This window comes from Fringilla coelebs (genome assembly GCF_963513975.1).
Source record: "Fringilla coelebs genome assembly, chromosome: 3".
NCBI lineage: Eukaryota > Metazoa > Chordata > Aves > Passeriformes > Fringillidae > Fringilla > Fringilla coelebs.
The window spans coordinates 65,811,182-65,830,047 of NC_140030.1; the positions used below are offsets into that span (position 1 = coordinate 65,811,182).

Consider the following 18,866-nt stretch of genomic DNA (forward strand, 5'->3'; position numbering starts at 1 on the left):
TACCTAACTTGATATTCTGCATGGTATGGAATTTTCTTATGTATAAATTTGCTTTCATTCTTGTTTTGATTTCACTTTTAGACCTGAGCTCTTCAGCTGGGATAAAGTTACAAAGATGTCTCCGGTGGAGAGACTGGAAAATGCTTTCAACATAGCCAAGAACCACTTAGGAATAGAGAAACTATTGGATCCTGAAGGTGGGATGCAGTTATTTTGCTTGACAAGAAGCTTTTTTTGAGCTCTCTTAAAAGACATTTTCCATTGATACTAAGTATGAATAACAATTCTATCAGCTTTGTGCAGTGCTATTTAATTTCAAACTTTTAAATTTGAAATTAGGCAAATGCCATTTGTTAGGGTAAGGGTACAGATGTGCATGTGTAGGCTTTGGTGTTTTGAATATTAAGGTTTGGATTGACTTTCTATCCAGGGGCTGTGTAAGGAAGGTGAAGTTGGTATGCTGACTTTGTTTCCTTTTAGGTAGGAGCTGTGCTGCAAGGGTGTGTGCTTTTCAGGTGCAGTAGTGAATTCTGTAGAATGGGGTGGTTTAAGAGCTCAGAATTTGTTCTTCTTTACTCACACACTGAGTCGCAGTAGCTGCCTAGGAATGCTTACCAGAAAACCTTTATGGCTCCTTTTAAAAATACTGACCTGTTGCCCTGCTTTGAAGTGAGCCTCCAAAGATTCATTCTGTAAGACGAGCACCACCTTATGAAAAAAAAAGTATTCACTGAATGGGTACTGTTCCTAACCTAAGGGAAGTGAACCTGGCTCAGTGAAACTCTTTCCAGTGTGGAAAATGAGAAAATTACCTGACTGGCAATGGGAAGGGGGATAGAGCCTAAGTGGAAATGTTTGTTTATGTAGGATACTGTCCCTGATACATTTCTGCCTGGGGGATGCTTCAGAACAATTTTCCTCAAAGGGATTTTATTCCTTAGCAACTTCATGTCTAGGTTCTTACTTCAAAAAGATCAAGACTTTCAATGTTCATTCACTTCCAAATGTAGAATTTTTTTTCTTTTCTTTTCCTCCTTCGTGCTATTTTCAATATGTGTCCAGACTGGTCTCTAAGTTGAGTTTATGAAAGGCTGTGTCACAGGATAATATGTGAGTTTGTTACCTGTCTTCTATATAATGATTTAAAAAATTGTCTTCATTTATTTTTCCCTGTGTTTTATCTTTTTGATGCAGATGTTGCTGTACAGCTCCCAGACAAAAAGTCCATTATTATGTATTTAACGTCATTGTTTGAGGTCCTTCCTAAGCAAGTTACAATGGAAGACATTCGGGAGGTGGAAACCCTTCCAAGGAGATACAAGCAGGAATGTGAGGATGGAGAATTCAGCATGCAGCAGGTGTGTTTGTCATCAAAGCCAGCCTTTCTTTTTTGGAGTTGTAATTTTAGCTGATCTTCATATTTGTCAGTGATCTCTGGAACATGCCTTCTGTCCTGGGCAACATAACTAGGAAAATACGAAAAATCATAGCAACTTTTTTGTCATTAACTTCAGTCTTTCTGCCTTCCTTTTTCTTTTCTGAAACGTGTACAAAATCTTGTGTATTGAGATATAAAGTTCCATTTCTATTATGCTGCCTTTTGTTTTTGTTTTTTTGCTTCTCTGTTTCATACCTCTTGATCAGCTGAAGAGGGTGGTCCACAGCCTTTAACTGAATTTTCCATGGAACTTGTGGTGGTTAGTGGTAGTGATGAGGTTTTGGTTGGTTTTGAGATTCATTGTTGACAGAGCAAGATGAAAGTTGTATTTTCTATTCATGTTTACTAATGAACGTGCATTTTAATATAGTGTATTTGGCCTTTGTCGTTAAAATGTATCCAACATTTTGGGAAAGCTTGAAAGAGACCTTAATTGTTCTGTTTTTAATACCGTTTGGGAGGGCATCTTCTGTGCACTTCTAAGACATCTGTTTCCTCTTGGCTGCCTAGACTGTGGCACTTGAAGAAGACCAGGACAGTTCTAGAGCAGAGACTCCCAGCACAGTGACAGAGGTGGATATGGACTTGGATAGCTACCAAGTTGCTCTGGAAGAAGTTCTTACATGGCTGCTGTCAGCTGAGGATGCATTTCGGGAACAGGAGGAAATATCTGGTGATGTTGAGGAAGTCAAAGAACAATTTTCCACCCATGAAGTAAGCTTCTCTTATGAATTCTTTTGTTGTGGTTTGGCTTCTTTTTTTTTGTGTGTCTGTAAATAAGCTGCAGAACTTCAATTTCCTAGCCTTTATTCAAGGTGAAATTCTTCTTTTTAAAAGAACCTTGATTGAAGCATGCTTTGAAACTTCAATGAAATTTTTTAAATCAGCCTTTGGTGACTGGTTTACAGGTGTGTATAATACAAAGGCAGCCTGATCTCAGGCTGAGTTGTACTTCCCTGCTGACAATTAAAAAAAACCTGGTCAGCCTTATTCCGCTTGCTGTTACATAAGGGTAATGCTGAAGTTGACAATTATGTCAATTTATTCAGTGGTCCTCCTGTGATGGTTAGGATAGTTTGTTTCAGAAACATGTGTTGATGCTATCAAACTATTGATTTTTAAAAATTTTGGTTTGACTTTGTTCTAAATCTGAAAAAACGTCCTGATGTTGCTAGAAGGTGATTGCCATGTTAGATATTTTAGTTTTTGCCCATGCCAGCTTACTGTATAAAATTGAATATAGAGTTTGAATGCTGATCAATAGGAGGAAATTCTTCCTTGTGCTACAGTTTTAAAGCCATGAAGCAAAGAAAGAGATGTTCTGGATTTACAGTAAGTAAATGTTGCTAACTCATAGGGTTCTAATTGCTTTCCTACAATACGTTTCAGATGTTGTTTTATGTTCTGTTGGCCATAGGTAAATTCCTGTTTCATGTTTTTGGTGTTTTTGCTTGAAGGCTCGCTTCTCCCCAGCAGAGCTTTCATTGAGGTAGTCAGCTTTTTTTCTCTGTTTTACTGGATCCAGAATTTTAGTGGTGCATGGAAAATCTTGTGTCAAGGAAAAGAACAGGTCTGCCATCGTCATGCATTTGGTGGTGTCAGCTCCTTCTAGAGCACTGATTCAAACATTACAGTTTTTTAGGATATTTACCAAGTCATAAACTCTGATAGGACCTCACAGTGATGTCTGCTTGGACCATTTCCAGAGTTTTATGATGGAACTGACTGCGCACCAGAGCAGTGTGGGCAATGTTCTGCAGGCTGGAAACCAACTGGTGGCCCAGGGAAATCTGTCACCTGAAGAAGAGTTTGAGATCCAGGAGCAAATGCTGCTGCTGAACTCCCGCTGGGAGGAACTCAGGGTGGAGAGCATGGACAGGCAGTCCCGGTGAGTTCATGGCACATAACATCTTCCAGAAGTTCGGGACTGACCTATGGTGCTTGCTGTGTTTTGGAGAATTGGGTTTGCATCCCTTTGTAAGACTTTTTTTTAGAATTAACATTTCAGTTTGTGACACAAAATCCTTCATACTTTAAGGTGAAACAAAAGAAATGTGTATAATTCACTTGCGTTTTTTTTTTTGGTCATTATGTAAAGTATTCTGTGAATTGTTATGTAGATGTGCCAGACTAATTATGTGGTATTTAAATGCAGTGGTTGCATAAACTACTGAAATAATATTAGAAACACATTTAAGTTTCTCAATAAAGTGTATAGTGGATGTGGATTTCTAAGGATATGGATATCTATGGATATCTAAGGATGTGGATATCTAAGGATATCTATCTATTTACATAATTTAAAAAATTTTAGAAGAATTTTTCCCTATGTATGGGTTACCAAGGTAAGAGCTGCACATCAATGGAAAAACTGTTTTATTGTGACTTTCAGCAGTGGCTTTATTAGCAACAAATCCCCATTGGAAGAAACAATCTGTGATATAAATTGCATAATTAATGAACATTTTTTATGAAGGAAAAAGAACACTTATCTGTGTTCCTTAGCTAAATGGTGAAAATTTTATTTGGTGATAGGTAACAGTTTTATGTATGGCCTTACTCCTTTCCTATATGAACTAGAATTTAGTTCCTTTCCTCGGGAAAGCTGTCTGAAGTAACTCTGTGCTTCCCCCTGCAGCCTGCACGACATGCTGATGGAGCTCCAGAAGCAGCAGTTGCAGCAGCTGTCTGACTGGCTGACGGTCACAGAGGAGCGCATTCAGAAGCTGGAATCTCAGCTCCTAGCAGAAGATTTGGAGTCACTTCAAAAACAGCTGGAAGAACATAAGGTAAACCTTTTGCTGTTGTGTAATATGTATAGGAGCAGTATTTGGAAGATGTGTACGTTGGTGGATTCCTTGACTGAGAAACTTGATTGCCAAGAGTCATATATGGCTGTATTTAGTGCTTAGAAAAGGATGATGGTGTAGAAAGGAATTAGAAGCTTTAACTTAACATCTGAGAACTGCTGACTAGCAGGAGCTATTATATTTGCTTCATGCAGGAAATGAAACCTTTAGGCAAAATTGTTACCCTTACTTTGTGCAGAGAATAGAGCCTCTCCTGGTAAATTGTTGATGTGAGGAACAGGTACGTAAGGGTACTGTGGGCAGACTTGCCCTTAATTACTGGCAGGCATTACTAAAGCCTGCTTGAGACTTGCACGTTAAAATAATGTGGGAGTCAAAATCATCAGGGCCTTCCAAATCACCAATTCCAGCCCCAATCGCATCCTAAGGGAGGGCTTAGATACTGCTTTCTCATGTGTGCAATATTTTGGAAGTGTGTTTTCTCTCAATTGACTTTTTGGGTTTAAATCCTTTCTACCCTGCAATGTTTTTGTGAAGGAGAAATATGTCCTTTTGATATTTGTTGTGGTGCAGCTTTAGTTTTCATGCTCAGTGCTGAGGTTTGACCTTCTCCCCAGCATGGGACATACCTCACAGAACAAGAACACTGGAGTATTTTTAGTCTGTGTAGTTTCCTGTCCTTTGTTTTCAAAGTCTGGAGTTTGAGGCATGTGTTTCATAGAGTAGCTTAGGATATGCTGGTATAAAAAGTGACATTTACAGTACTGTCAAGGTGTGTTGATCTTGCAGAGATATTTTGTAGTAGGCTTTAACCATTGAATCTGTTCTTTTAGAAGTTGTATGAATATTTAAATCTACAGGTTTCTTTAAACTAATCTGAGCTGCATGTTTTTTTGCAGTTTTCAACTATTATCTTAGGAGCATCATGGTCAGTTATTGCACTGTTGATACTTTTGAAATTATATTCTCAACTCTTGAAAAATAAATGTTCTTAATAATTTCTCTTTGGCATGCCCTGTGTTGCTTGCTTATTAACAATAGCAACCCTGTGTAGAAACACTTAAGCTCTCCTATGTATGACATCAAACTTATGGAAAGTCAGTGCAGTTGTCATGTGATTCTCTTAGTCAAGTATGGTGTATCCAACTGAAAGCACTCCATCTTTTACAGCATTTTAACAGAATGGGTTTGGGTTAATTTCTAGCAGCCTTTTGCTTACAGTTTTTAAACTGTGCAGTGATTGCCAGTGGTAAAATCTGTGCTTAGCTGTTGAATCTGAAATACCAAAGTTCTTTTGCCTCAGCTGCGTGATAGTCACTGTGGCCAAGATAGCAGATTAGCAAATGCATTTGAAGTTGGTAACCTCTGATTTGTTCTTGTAGAGCCTGCAGAGTGACCTAGAGGCAGAACAGGTGAAGGTCAACTCCCTAACACACATGGTGGTCATTGTTGATGAAAGCAGTGGGGAAAGTGCAACAGCTATTCTGGAGGAACAATTGCAGGTAAAATCTTAGAGCCCTCTTTTTTTAACTCTATGAGTAGGTGCTTGAAAAATTCGCATGTAATTGTTAATCAACATTTTTGTGTTTAAAGACAATTTATCTTAGAAAGTAATTTAAAATAATGTTTCCTTTAGGAACAATAATAACCTAAAGAATTATTAAATCAGCTCAAGCCAAAACCTGCAAGAGTGCTTTGGTGACTTTCAAGCTCATTCAAGCTGTTTGCATTCCCAATGACTTGGGTAATTTGGTAGTATATCCTTTCAGCAGTTTCATTAAATGGGAAGATTCATAGTACAACTCTTATTTCATGTAAGTTGTTCTCCTAAGAAAGCTAAAATCTCATAGGAGAAATACTTGGAAGACATGAACACAATTATCTAGGGAATATCATATGAAGTGTTTTCCTGTCACTTAGGACTATAACCTGAAGTACAGTGAGTACACGAGACAGAATTTTTTCAAACAAAATTCGTGCTACTTTGTTCATTCCTTTTTATGTCAATCAAACAACTCAAAGACTTAAGCAAAATCACAGTTCAGGCCATATGTAAATGTTTTTGAAAGTGTTCATCTCTAGCTGTGTGCAATACAGCAATATCAAAATGGATAGGGAAGTAGATATCTTGTAGAAAGAAGTTACTGTGAAGCAGAAATCACACTTTTGAATATTTGGTTTTGGAGTTTTTTTGTGAGGTGTGTGATAATTTCTGAGTGTTTTGTGCTTTTGTAGAGACTTGGTGAGCGGTGGACAGCAGTTTGTCGTTGGACTGAGGATCGGCGAGTCAAGCTGCAAGAAATTCAGCTTTTGTGGCAGGAGCTGCTGGAAGAACAAGTGAGTAGCTGTTCAGCTTTTCAGAGTGACTGGTTGATTTGTGGAAGGGAAAAAAACAAACTGAAAAAGCCCTAGGAATCAAAGCTCTGACTAGGACTGATTTTTTTTTTTTCATGGAAAAGAAACCTTGAAAGCCTAGAATTTGTGATTGTTTGGGTTCCCTGTGTTCTTTGAGGACAGGAGTAGCTCTGAAGTGCAAGAGAAGTATTTTTCCAAAGTTTAAGAATAGGAGTTTATAGCTCCTTGTAAAGTAATTTCCAAGGTATCTTGTAAAATGGTCAAGTGGGAATATCAGTGATACTTAGAAAATTCATTGTCATTTTCCTGTCGGGTAGTTTTTTAATTACAGAAATCTTCCTAATTAATGTATATGTGCTTCCAGCACGATCACAAATACACAATTATGCAATACTAAAGTGTTTTCTTGCTTTGATATAATGTATTTTACATAAAGAATACTGCTCAAAGACGACTAACTGATGACATAAAAAATATGGTAACACAGCTACATGTGCTGTTTGTATGCCTAGAACTAGATGGAGCTTGTTTCATTTCTCAGCTGAATATACTTTGTTTTTTTCTTTGAAGGTTTTACTGAAATTTTTTTTTCTTAAACATCATATTTATCACTGTAAGCTATTGTTTAAACAAGGCAGTACTCAGAGATTGTTTAGACATTTGAAAGAAGTAGAACAGTGCTGGTATAGCTACTGGTATCAGTTGCAGCCTGGTTTCTTTGACAAGGATATTTTGTCTGCATTCTTTGGGGCTCCTTGTGCGTTTCTCCCTTACCTCTAGTATATGGATACACTGCATTTGTAGCTCATGTGACCTTGTTGATAATATGGACCCAAGGTTAAGATTCTGGTTTATCCCATGCCAAGTATCTGTTTATATATGTTTCTTTAGAATAATGCTTGGTCATCTGTGTATGTGTATCCAGAAAATTGCGTGTTAATGTTTTCTGGCAACTCTTGGGCATGATAACTCAGAGTTGAGAAATAAGGATTCTCCCAAAATCCTTGTTGTATATGTTCAAGGTATGGACTTCAAGTGCTCTTAGTTTTGATGACTCTGTCATTATATAACATTCTTTTCCACTCTTACATTTGTTTGGGGACCACTCTTTGACTGTTACAAAACTGTTAGAAGTGCCATATTCTGTCGGAGATAAACATTTGAACTCAGCTTATTTTAATTTGTGTGTAGCTATGTTGCTCTGTAAAAGTGAAGCAATCAGTGTACTTAATGTAGAATGTCAGATAGCAAATAAAGAGGAAATAGAAGTTTGTTTTAGCTGGTTTACATGAGCCTTTTTATACTCATTGTTCACCTGAACAATTAATTTATTGCTAGTGGGTTTGAATTACAAATCCAAAATTATGATCAAGTGACTTACCAAAATTACAGCCTGAAACTACTTAAAAATTGAATACAAACACTTTCATAACACAAAAGTAAGTAAAACACTTTGTTACAAGCATTTTCTGTTTTGTCCAACCACACGGAGAGATGAGCAACGGCATCAGTCTTTTTGTGGCTGCCTAGAAGTTCTTGTACACCACATTTTTAAGTCAACACAATTCTTACCACTCAGGAAACAAATTCCTCAATCAGTGCCAGAGACTTCTTAGCACTGTGGTAATTATGTTTCAGTTTTCTAGGGAGAGTTATCTTTGACTGCTGATTTAGCAGAAATTAGCTGAACGCATGAAAGGTTTTTGAGCTCCTCTTATGCATAAAATATGTTGGCTGGGATGCCAGCATGATTTTTCCAGAGTGTGTGGTGTTATAATTTTTTTCTCACAGCCTTATGGCATTTCAACCAGGAACATATTTTCTGTCTGTAGATTGCATATTGGTTTATGTTGGAATTATAAATTGCCTTAGCCCTGTGGCTCAAAGTTGTTGTAGTAAGTTCTGGGACAATGCCAAAAATACACAGCTAGGATGGGGAACCTGGTGGCTATTGTGAAGTGTGTTGTTCAAAGAACAAAAAGGTCTGTCTTGCTTTGTGATTTATTTTTAAGCAGAGTGGAATAACAGTGCACCAATGGCTGGACAACTGAGATTGATAGAGAGATGGGCATTCTAGTTCATGGAGGTTGCTGTGCAGCAGCAGCATTATGTGGGAACATAATACAGAGTACATAAAATCCTTCCTGTACTTGATGCCAGTTATTGCTGGTGTTACTACAGGAGTGCTGTGGGACTAAAGAGAAGTGAGATCCAGGACAGGTTTTGTAGCAAAAAAAAAAAAAAAAAAAAAAAAAAGGAAGAAATGAAAGGTCCCTGAGTTAGAACTATTTAGAGCAGACCACTCCAGCTTCTAGTAGTTAATGAAATTGGATTTGCTGAAGTTGTTTTGCAATTGAAAGTAGGCACCATAAACAGGGAGGTCACTAATTAGTATCTGAGTCTTTGGTCAACTGTCTGGACTAAGAGGAATATGAATTACCAGTGGTGTCACTTCTGTGAAAAAATGTTTGTAGCAGCATGTGAGTCACAGAGGAAGAAGGGTGGAAAACAAAAGAACACATGCATGCCATTTTGAATTATTCTATTATGATTTAGAAATCCTATGTTATCTTTATGGTGGATATCTGTTTGCTATATAAATAACTTGGGGGGAGATGTGCTTTGATATATTGAGAAACAGTTTTGTTGAAATTGTTTTGCTGGAAGTATTACTTGCTTCTCGAATCTGATATTTTTATACTCTTTTGTGTACTATTTTTATTAAAGTCAGTTGAAATTCCAGCATATAAAGACTGCAGAACTGTGCTTTGAATGCAAAGATTTTAAAGAAGCAATTGCCAATAGCTGTTTGACAATCTTGGTATTTTCTTGTGTTATTTTTCTTATGCTCTGCAGTGCTTATTGAAAGCTTGGTTAACAGAGAAAGAAGAGGCTTTGAGTAAGGTCCAGACGAGCAACTTTAAAGATCAAACAGACCTGAGTGTGAATGTTCGAAAACTAGCAGTGAGTATTGATATCCTACTCTATCCCATCAAATCTCATAGACTAGATGAGTGGCAAATTACTAGTTTGACCCTAGTAGGAGCTCTGAATGCATGATACAGAAGCCAGGCCAACATTCTCTCCTTGCCAGATTCTTGCACTTGAATTTAAAACATATGTACTATTTACTCCATGGCCATTCCATGTTGGTGTGCCAAACTCTAAAACAGCTATCCCAGATTTTTGAGAGGGTTTATGTTATTGCAGGCCACCAGTCAGCTGTGCTTTCCAAGGTATAGGTTTGTGGTGTGGATTTTTCTTTATTTCATTGGAGCAGCTTGTACCTGAACTCATCATTTGTAACTGTTACTGAAGAGATGCTGCTGGTTCCTCTAGGAGATGTTTCAAGGATGTGCTCTTTAAAAAGAGTGTCTGTTAGTGCTTTTTTTTATACAAAAGAATGGTTCATCTGGCTCAGGTAGTACATCTTTCACCCTGTCACCACTCTTTCAAACCCCTTTGCCTTTTAGCCATGGAATTAAAACTTAGGGGAAGTAGAATACTTGATGTTCTATTTAAATCTTTTCTTTTAACTACAGATTTTAAAAGAGGACTTGGGTATGAAACGACAAACGCTAGACCAGCTGAATGAACTTGGTCAGGATGTGGCCCAAATCCTTGGGAATGGCAAAGCATCCAGTAAAATTGATCAGGATCAAGAAGAGCTAACTCAGAGGTGGGACAGTTTGGTTCAGAAGCTAGAGGATTACTCTAACCAGGTATTTACAAGGCTTTATTACTTTTTAGCTTTTTGTATGACTGCATGTATGCAAACTTCACTGTGTCAGCAAAATTGTCCAGGCATCAGGCTAGAGAGGTAGGTGAGTGCTTTTTCACATGGGGCTGATAAAGCTGCCTGTGTTTTTGGTCTCCAAAAGCCCAGGTTGTTAACCTGACCAGTACTATTACTCCTTTCTCACACAGATTAAGCTTCATTTTTCTGATGAGTAAAGCAGGCTTGCCATGTATTATCAGTCAATGCAAATGCCTTTAAACATTATAAGAGTGCTGGGACTGGATTTAAATCTGATACTAAAAGAAAACAAAGGCAGAACCCAAACCCCAGAATAGATAAATAAATGGGAGTCATACAAGTATTTATGCTCTGTGAGTATGATTTCTCATCTGTTGAAAATAGAGTAGTTGTTTGTTTGACATGTAATGATGATAGCCAAGCTGGATTGTTCAATGTTTATTTTAGTGTTTTGAGTGCTTGGTAATGGTTTTATTTAGACAGAACTCCTACTGGATTCTGTGAGGGTTTTATTTGACAGCTTTATAACTCATATGTGCTTTTTCTGGTGATATCGATATGTTATGCTGAAAATCATGGCACCAATTCATGATCCATTAAATGTATAGTGAATGAGTTGTGCAGTATGGGTAGGGACTCATTTCAGCCATGTGGCTTTAATTTGTTCTTATGTTCGAGTGAAAGCACTAGAGAATGCCAATTCCTGTCTCTATCCTTTCACTACCGTCAAATATCAAGCGCATACTTGGAACTCACAGGTTGAGTCTCCAGGGACTTACCTTATAACCTGATAAAGAGCATGGGGTTTTCTATTGACTCGAGTGAGTTTTTAGGTAAAATTCACTGTGTATCAGCTCTTCGTGAGATGTAGGCTTTGTTTTATAGAGTAAGAGTATAAAATGTAGAATTGCTAGTAATAAACTCAAAGTACCTTTGTTCTTTTTGTGAAGAAATTATGAAAGAAAAATACATATAATGCTCCTTTTTGTTAATTTTGCTTGGACTGGCATGATTCTAGTTGAACTGAGAATTTTGATGCTTGGTTCCCATCTGTAAAATGAGAATAATGATCTTTTTCTCTGGAATGTAAATATGATGAAGGTGCTTCACAACATCTCAGTGTGGTCATTTGTGGGAGTGAATGAGAATAAAAGAAAATAAGAAAAAGCAACTCAGCTTGTGTAAAAATGGCACATAATCCTTGCCCTAAATTTTGTATAGGTAACTCAAGCTGTAGGAAGCCTAGGAATGTCACAGGTTTCACAGAAGACTGCTGCAGAAACACCATTGAAGGAACAGGTAGTGGTTAAACAGTCCAGACAGGAATTGCCCCCACCACCACTCCCAAAGAAAAGGCAAATTCCAGGGGACAGTGAAGCAAAGAAAAAGTAAGTACATGTCATGCAATTTTCCCTTTCATTGGGTACTACGGAGATTGTCTTGGTTTTTGATCCTTTTATGCAAGTGAGCAATACTTAAGTTGCACTTGTGAGATTGGGCTTGGGGGCTTGACCTAATTATCTCCAGTCATCCCTTCCAACCCTAACAATTGTGTGATTCTTTGAAGGGGAATGGAATGTTATATACAGCCTTATTTTCAGAGCAGCAGAAAACCTGTAGCTTCCATTAATTTTAAAGGAAAACAGGGATGTTTTGTTTTTCATAGAAGCAGGTCTTCAGTACTTTGTACCTCAGCTCCTTTGCTGAAAAGGCAGATATATATTTACTTGACTCTAAGCAAAACATCTTCTCATCTTTGCTCAACAGGTGGTGTGAAACTGTCAAGCATTTTGATTGATTTATTATTTATTTCTAATTTTCATAAAACATATGGGAAAAATAAGAGAAAACGCAGAAAAAAAGGATGCCCAGAAACATTTTACATCCTTCTTGTATTTAGTAATAAGAATAGTATTACACTGATGTCTCCTTTAACAGGTATTTCTGGAGTGGCTGGTGCTCATTTGCATATATAGACTCATAGAATCATTTGGGCTGGAAGGGACCTCAAAGATTCTGTCATTCCAACCTCCCTGCTTATGGATAGGGAAACCCTCCAGTAATGCAGGTTGTTTGGTGCCTTATCTAGGCTGGGCTTCCAGGGGTGGAGCATCCACAGCTTCTCTGGGCACCCTGTTCCAGTATCCCACCACCCTCATACCGAAGAATTTCTTTCTTATATGTGATCTAGATAAACTCTCTTTCACTTTAAAAGTTACTTCTTGTCCTCTCAATACACTTCCCATTGAGTCCCTCTCTGTTTCTCGTAGCCCCCCTTTAGGTACTGGAAGTACTTTAGGTACTGCTATCAAGTTTTCCTGGAACCTTCTCTCCTCTTAAGCCAAACAGTGTTTAATAGCTTGTGTTGAATTCTTGTTATTAAATAGCATACCTCAAACTAAGGGAATTGTTTCAATGTAAATTAGGAAATTAAATGCTGTGTGCTCAACAGTTTGCTTTTTGTGCTTTCCTCAGCTTCAGGCTGAGGAAATGAGTATTTCCTTGAAGTATCACTGGCTTAAATCTTTGTCAGATCATTCAGAGATACAATAGAGGATGCATCAAGACTAGGGAGTCACTGTGTGTTTGCACAACACTTCTTAATTCATTTTTTGCTGGAGGAGGAATGGAAGTTTGAAGGGGTAAGGAACCTGCCCAAACCCTCTTGAGGACTCTGGTCAGACCTTTTGAGCTCTGGTAGGGCTGGTATGTGCATCTGGATGTGCCAGGGCCGTAAAGTAGTCAGCAGCCATCTGTCCTTTCTGTGTCTCCTGAGTTGTAGAAACTATTATAGGTTTTGAAAGCAAAAGTGATTTTTCTGTCATCTGTTTTCCTAGAGTTGAAGCTGTGTTAAAACCAGGGGTAAAGATAGGTCATAAACTTTCTGATGCTTTTGTGTGTTTCCATTTACTTATTTTGAAACCAACAAATGACCAGTAAGTTGACTTTTGCCAGTTTTCCCATGGAAACTTTGATTGACAATTGCATTTATTGGGATTCCAGGTTAGGATTTTTTAAGGAATGTAATTGTAATACAACCTGACCTGTGGTTTGTACAGTATATCTGTGTCTCTCAAGTTCTGTATAGTACTGGTTAATTTGAGAGTTGATTTGGTCTTTTTTTTGGTGGTGTTAGGTTGTAGCTTAGAGGTCATGGGTGTAAGAAAGTTGTTAGTATAGATGTGCGCACTGTAGATAAAACCAGTAAGATATAAGTTAATCTTTTGTCAGCTAAGTGTCCAAAAATGTTTGTCAGCTGTCATTGCCACTGTTAGCTTTTCCTTCAGACAAAATAGCGTTGCAGACTTTTGAAACTTAAAACTGCAATTCTTATTTGTTTTGTTCCTGAGGTCTAGTTATTACTTTCAAAATACTTGGCATTGAGAGATCTGTTTTGTAACATATTAAAAGATACAGGTATAATTTGTGTGAAGCTATGTGTAAAATAAATTGCACTATGTATTCTCAATTTGTCCCTGAAAGCTGATGGTGTGGGTATAATTTTTATTATAGTAGGCTTTTAAAACCCTGTCTCTACTTCCTGTGAGCAGTAATATGAGGAGCATGAATTTTGTGTAAAGCCTTGCTGGTTTGGGATTGAATAATGTGCTGAACTTTAAGACTTGATTTTTAAGACAGAGTGACTGAAACCAAAAAACAAACCACTGTCTGACCTTTTAAACTAGGTTTGATGCTGAAAGTACTGAGCTCTTGAACTGGATTTCAAAATCAAAATCTGCCATTCAGGCCACAGACATCAAAGAATATAAGAAGATGAGAGAGACTTCAAGCATGAAAGAAAAATTGAAGGTAAAATGGGGAGATAGAGCATGTTTCAGTGAATACTCTACTTTGTATCTAAGCTGGCTGTCAGCTGGAGGTGTGAGTTGATCCGCATGCTTTGAGGGGATTTAGTCCCTCAGTTAAATAGTTTCAGACTGAGCATACAGGGAAATCTCTGACCAGCTGGACACATTTTTTTGCTGGTGTTGTTGCATAATCCACAGGAAATTTTAAAAACATAAATTACTGATGTCTCCCTTGGAGTTCTGAAAAATGTCTGTCTTCAGGATTATTATCTTTTACACTAAGTAGTATATTATGGTTTAATGTTTCACAGTTGGAAATGGCCTTGATTGATGCCACTTATATAATTTTGGTAGAGATAGGCCAGTGGGGTGCTCAGAGACCCCTTGAATCATGCTGTGACACTCCTCAAACACTCTACCACCAAGGGTCCAAAGCAGTTTGTTGTTATAATGCTTGGACATGTTTGCTCTATAAATTTTGGAGAAAACCTGATTGTTACAGCTTGTGTACAGTATTGCTGACCTGCAAGACAGACTACATAATTTTACAGAATCTTGTGGGAGCTGTGAAATAACCATTTTATTTTCTATTCCTTGTCAGGAATGTATTCTTGCCTTTTTCTGGTTCTTGAGCATTCTTTGTTAATGAAGACTAACTGGAGCTTTAACAGGACCTGAATCTGCTTTTGCAATCACAAACAACACTTAAAAATCTCTATAAAGAGGCTCCTCCATAGTGCTCTTGTGGAAAATGGTGCCAGTAGGAATGTTTGGAATGGCAGTATTTGGATATGGAAATAAAAACCAAAGCTACTGTCCTAATATTTTATTTATAGATCTTTAAGAATGTTTATAGCTCTTTAAAAGAGAGGTCCTGAGATGAACACCAGGTTCCCATGAACAGTACTGTTTTTAAATGATTGGACTGTAAGTGGATAGGACAGAGTTTGTTCTTCCCAGCTGTGCAAATAAGTGCATGCTTCTCAATGTAGGAAGCCTAGACTAGAGTAATGACCTTTGACATGAAGTTCAAAAAGATTTTAGTTTGGAGATACTGTGTTGTAATCACAGAGGATATTGAAGTTGTGGTTTTGTGGCCAAGGAGCTCATCTTTCCTCTGTGGATGTATTCTACCAATTGACTCACAAAGGAATATTCACCAATATGTATAACTTGTGGGAGAAGCTTTTTCCTTTAAAAATCTTGGTAGTCATGGAGAATACCCCTCTCCAAATCTTTGTGAGAGTAAAGCACTCGAGCTTATGAGAGTGGATTACTGATGTGCTATAGTTCTTACTGTTTGGACTTCTAGGGAACAGGTCTGTTGGTTCCTTCTGGAAATCACAGTAGAAACTGTAGAAATGAAGGGGCTGTTAAGAAGAAGGTCTTTTCTCCACTGGTTCACAGTAGAGAATTACAGCTGAATTTTTGATCACAGTGACTTGTTTTAACTGTTGTCCCAATATCTTATTTCATACTGTGGGATCACCAAGCCATTAAACAATATTTTATTCCTGGTTCTGTAGTACTAATCTCTCGCATGCCTACTACTTGTGAGGGGTGACTCCTTTTGCATTTGTTTTCTGCACAAGCAGAACTAACATGCAGCTCAGAAGGTGGTATTTTTAAGACAATGATGTGTTTTGGGTAGTAGTGGGAAAATAGATATTACTGGGTGAAAGAGGGAAGTCAAGGAAAATAACCTTTGCTGCCACTATATTCTTTTGGGATTCACTTTGAAGGTGATTGAAAAGGAAAGAGCTGAAAAAAGCCAGATGTTAGATCAGCTGAAACGAAGTGGACACATGCTTTTGGATCAAATGGGAAAGGGTAAGCAACTTGGAGGTTTTTCTCTTTTGTGATTTAATCAGTTAAATTGCTGGGAAATAATACTGAAATACTTATCTCCTTCCTTCTCCCTCCATTTTCTTTCCTTCATTGGTCATTGTTACTGTTACTAGTTAGTTATGTGATCTTTTTAATGAAAGCTTGTAGAAAAGCAATATTATTATTCATTTATGTGCATGTGTTCATTTGCAGTCTTTTAAGGGGTATTTTAAGAAATTATTTCTCTTTCAGTAACAATGCTAGTTACATGCTTTCAAGGAAGTGGTTTGATTTTAAGTAAAAGTTTTAAAAAAACTGCTATAGAGAAGTGAAAGTTTTTTAAGCCAAATTTAAATTTGATAGATGTGTCTATCTCTTTTTTCATATTTTTGTCTATTTTTGTAAAAACTGTGTTTTTAATGATGCAGTCACAATCTATGGCTCAAAGGCAAGAGAGAAGTCTATTTGATTAGGAAAATGATTGATTGCCAATTAAAACCCTTATCCATGGGATCTTATAATTGACATCCATGAAAGTTGAATCTTTAAGCCTTGCCAAAATCTTGTTTCATATCGAAAAAATTCCATCAATGGAATGAGATCTCTATAGGAGATGTTCATATCATCTAGAGGCAATCTTTTACATCTTCTGTGCACTTGACTTCTGGTGAAGTTGTCATCACTGGTAGCATTCAGACAGGAGAGAGGATGGTATCACTGTCCTGCATAATAACCAGCATCCCTTTTTGGAAAATGATGAATTCCATTGGATTTCTCAGCAATCAGATTTTTTTGCAGTCCAATGCTTTGCTCATATGCCCCAATTTACTAAGCACGTCCAGTCCTCCCCTCCTTGCCTACTGCAGCTGAAGCTTTTTACAGTGGGTGCCATTGCCCTGAAGTTGATGGCTGAAAGCCACTGATTGGACCTAGAGTTTGGTTTTTAAAAATTTTTAGATGTTGCTTGTTTTCAAACCTGAACAGAACATAATCCTCCCTTCCTCTTTCTTCTACAAACCCATTTAGCTGTGATATGATAGGACATGGTATGAAGCCAGCATGTGTTAACCATAACAAAAAATGCATAGTTGAAAAGCTGCTTTGTATCAGCAAAGAGTAAGGTCAAGAATTTGCTTTCTAATTGATTGTCATCTTAAAGATTGGGATCTCTAGAAAATAACCAATCTACAGCCCCTGGTTTTGGTAGGGTCTGATAGTGTGTTCTGTTCAGCTCAGGCTCACAGCCTTTTTGCAGACCTAGACCCAGCTACACCTGTGTGGAATAATGCAGAGCACTGGCACATTTGTGCCTACATCCATGTCTATCCTGGGGCAGGTACAGGCTGTGCCATAAGGGCAGTGACTGGTCTTTGTGTGCATGCTCCTCCCCTGTGGCTGCGGCTCCTGTGGTGTTGGTGTGCCAAAGCCAATGGCCAACGTGTGAGCACAGGGACACCTGTGCAGCAGGGTCATCAAGTGCTCTTGTAGAAGCTGGCTGGCTGCCCTGACCAGAGCTTTGGGCTCTACTTGCACTAGAGTGGTTCAGCAAAAAAATCCCTCTCTGTGTCTTTCCTCAAAATGTCACTCTTCATTTTACTAGAAATACAAAGCTGAAATGTAAAGCTGAAATATATCTATAGATTTATAGATATTGGACTTGAGATCACAGTGTTCTGTATATTAATGTGAAAGTGCACTTGTATTTGAAGAGAGGAAATGTTAAATGCCTGTTAATGAAAATGTGTTGCAGTTAATATAACAGTAATTTGTATAATCTTTGTAGAAGGACTTCCTACAGTGGATATAAAATCTGTGATGGAGAAAATTTTGTCAGGGTGGAAAGATGTGGTTCAAAATCTAGAAGAAGTGGCTAGAAAGATAAAGTACCAGGAAGATATAAATGCCTATTTAAAGGAAATGAATGAGCTTGAGAAGACTTTAATTGAGAAGGATGACTGGCTTAAAAAAGCTTCTTCTTCAGCAACCCAGTCCTCAGCAGTCCTGAAAGACTTATGTCAGGTAAGTCCGGCCAAACTTGCTGATTTTGAATGGAAGCTGTCAGAAGCACAGGATGCCCCAGTAGAGCTTGGCCTAGTTTCTAAGGCTATGCAGGGTGCACCTGACTTGACTGGAAGACTTTAGAATCTGTTGCAGAAGTACTGTAGTGTTGTCACCCTAGTTATGTGGATGAGCTGTGCTGCAGTAGGGTACAAAAATCAGTGTTTTCAGGGTAAGTGTGAACTTTGGTTTTGGTTTTTCTTTTACAGCAGGAGCTAACTCAACTTTTAAGCCTGAGTCCACAGCTGGAACATCTGAAAGCCACCTGCAAGACACTCACCTCTCAGCCCATGCCTCCAAATTTCATTCAGGAGAACTTGAGTGGTTTTCTTGATCACTTCAAATTGACTCGTCAGAAACTCGAGGAACGTCACCAACAGCTGAAAAAAGGTAAATAAATAAACATAAATATGTATATTAGCATGAAGCCTCCTGCTTACTTGTGTTTTGATTTTTTTTTGTTTGTTTGTTTTGAGCTGACTGAAAACTCATTGAATTCTGGTAGAGTTTTTCTAGTGTTTATGCTAGGCTTTGTGCCAAACTGACAAAATTATTTTATTCACCTCGAAGGATGTGGCCTCCTCTGTGCACAATTCAAGAATCTATCATTTCATGGTGCTTAAAACAATTATGCAAGGATGCAACATTCCTGAAACCTCATTTAACTACTTAAGACATATTTAAGGTGGATATATAGCTCAGAAATCTGTCTCTCTCTCTGGCACTTACAGAAATAAATATTCTGTAATGAAATTCTAGAAATGAAAAGTAGAATATTAGGAGAACCTCGTAAAATGAAAGTGCGCATGTGA

General features: G+C 37.8%; 1 protein-coding gene across 4 annotated transcripts in view; it reads left to right on the top strand.

The window, feature by feature from the left end:
• Positions 1-18,866, top strand: part of UTRN (utrophin) — a gene marked incomplete at its 5' end in the record, with an annotated part of 335,751 nt that overhangs the window by 79,566 nt on the left and 237,319 nt on the right. For 3 of the 4 annotated variants that reach the window (XM_084203642.1, XM_084203643.1, XM_084203641.1), the window contains 14 exons: positions 82-197; positions 1,195-1,358; positions 1,949-2,152; positions 3,145-3,326; positions 4,077-4,227; positions 5,631-5,750; positions 6,484-6,585; positions 9,460-9,567; positions 10,146-10,325; positions 11,582-11,748; positions 14,047-14,170; positions 15,912-15,999; positions 17,780-18,015; positions 18,264-18,444. In XM_084203642.1, the coding sequence (XP_084059768.1) occupies positions 82-197; positions 1,195-1,358; positions 1,949-2,152; positions 3,145-3,326; positions 4,077-4,227; positions 5,631-5,750; positions 6,484-6,585; positions 9,460-9,567; positions 10,146-10,325; positions 11,582-11,748; positions 14,047-14,170; positions 15,912-15,999; positions 17,780-18,015; positions 18,264-18,444 (2,123 nt within the window). Of the gene's footprint in view, positions 1-81; positions 198-1,194; positions 1,359-1,948; positions 2,153-3,144; positions 3,327-4,076; positions 4,228-5,630; positions 5,751-6,483; positions 6,586-9,459; positions 9,568-10,145; positions 10,326-10,624; positions 10,714-11,581; positions 11,749-14,046; positions 14,171-15,911; positions 16,000-17,779; positions 18,016-18,263; positions 18,445-18,866 lie in introns of those variants that run through there. The other variant, XM_084203644.1, reaches the window with a different exon arrangement.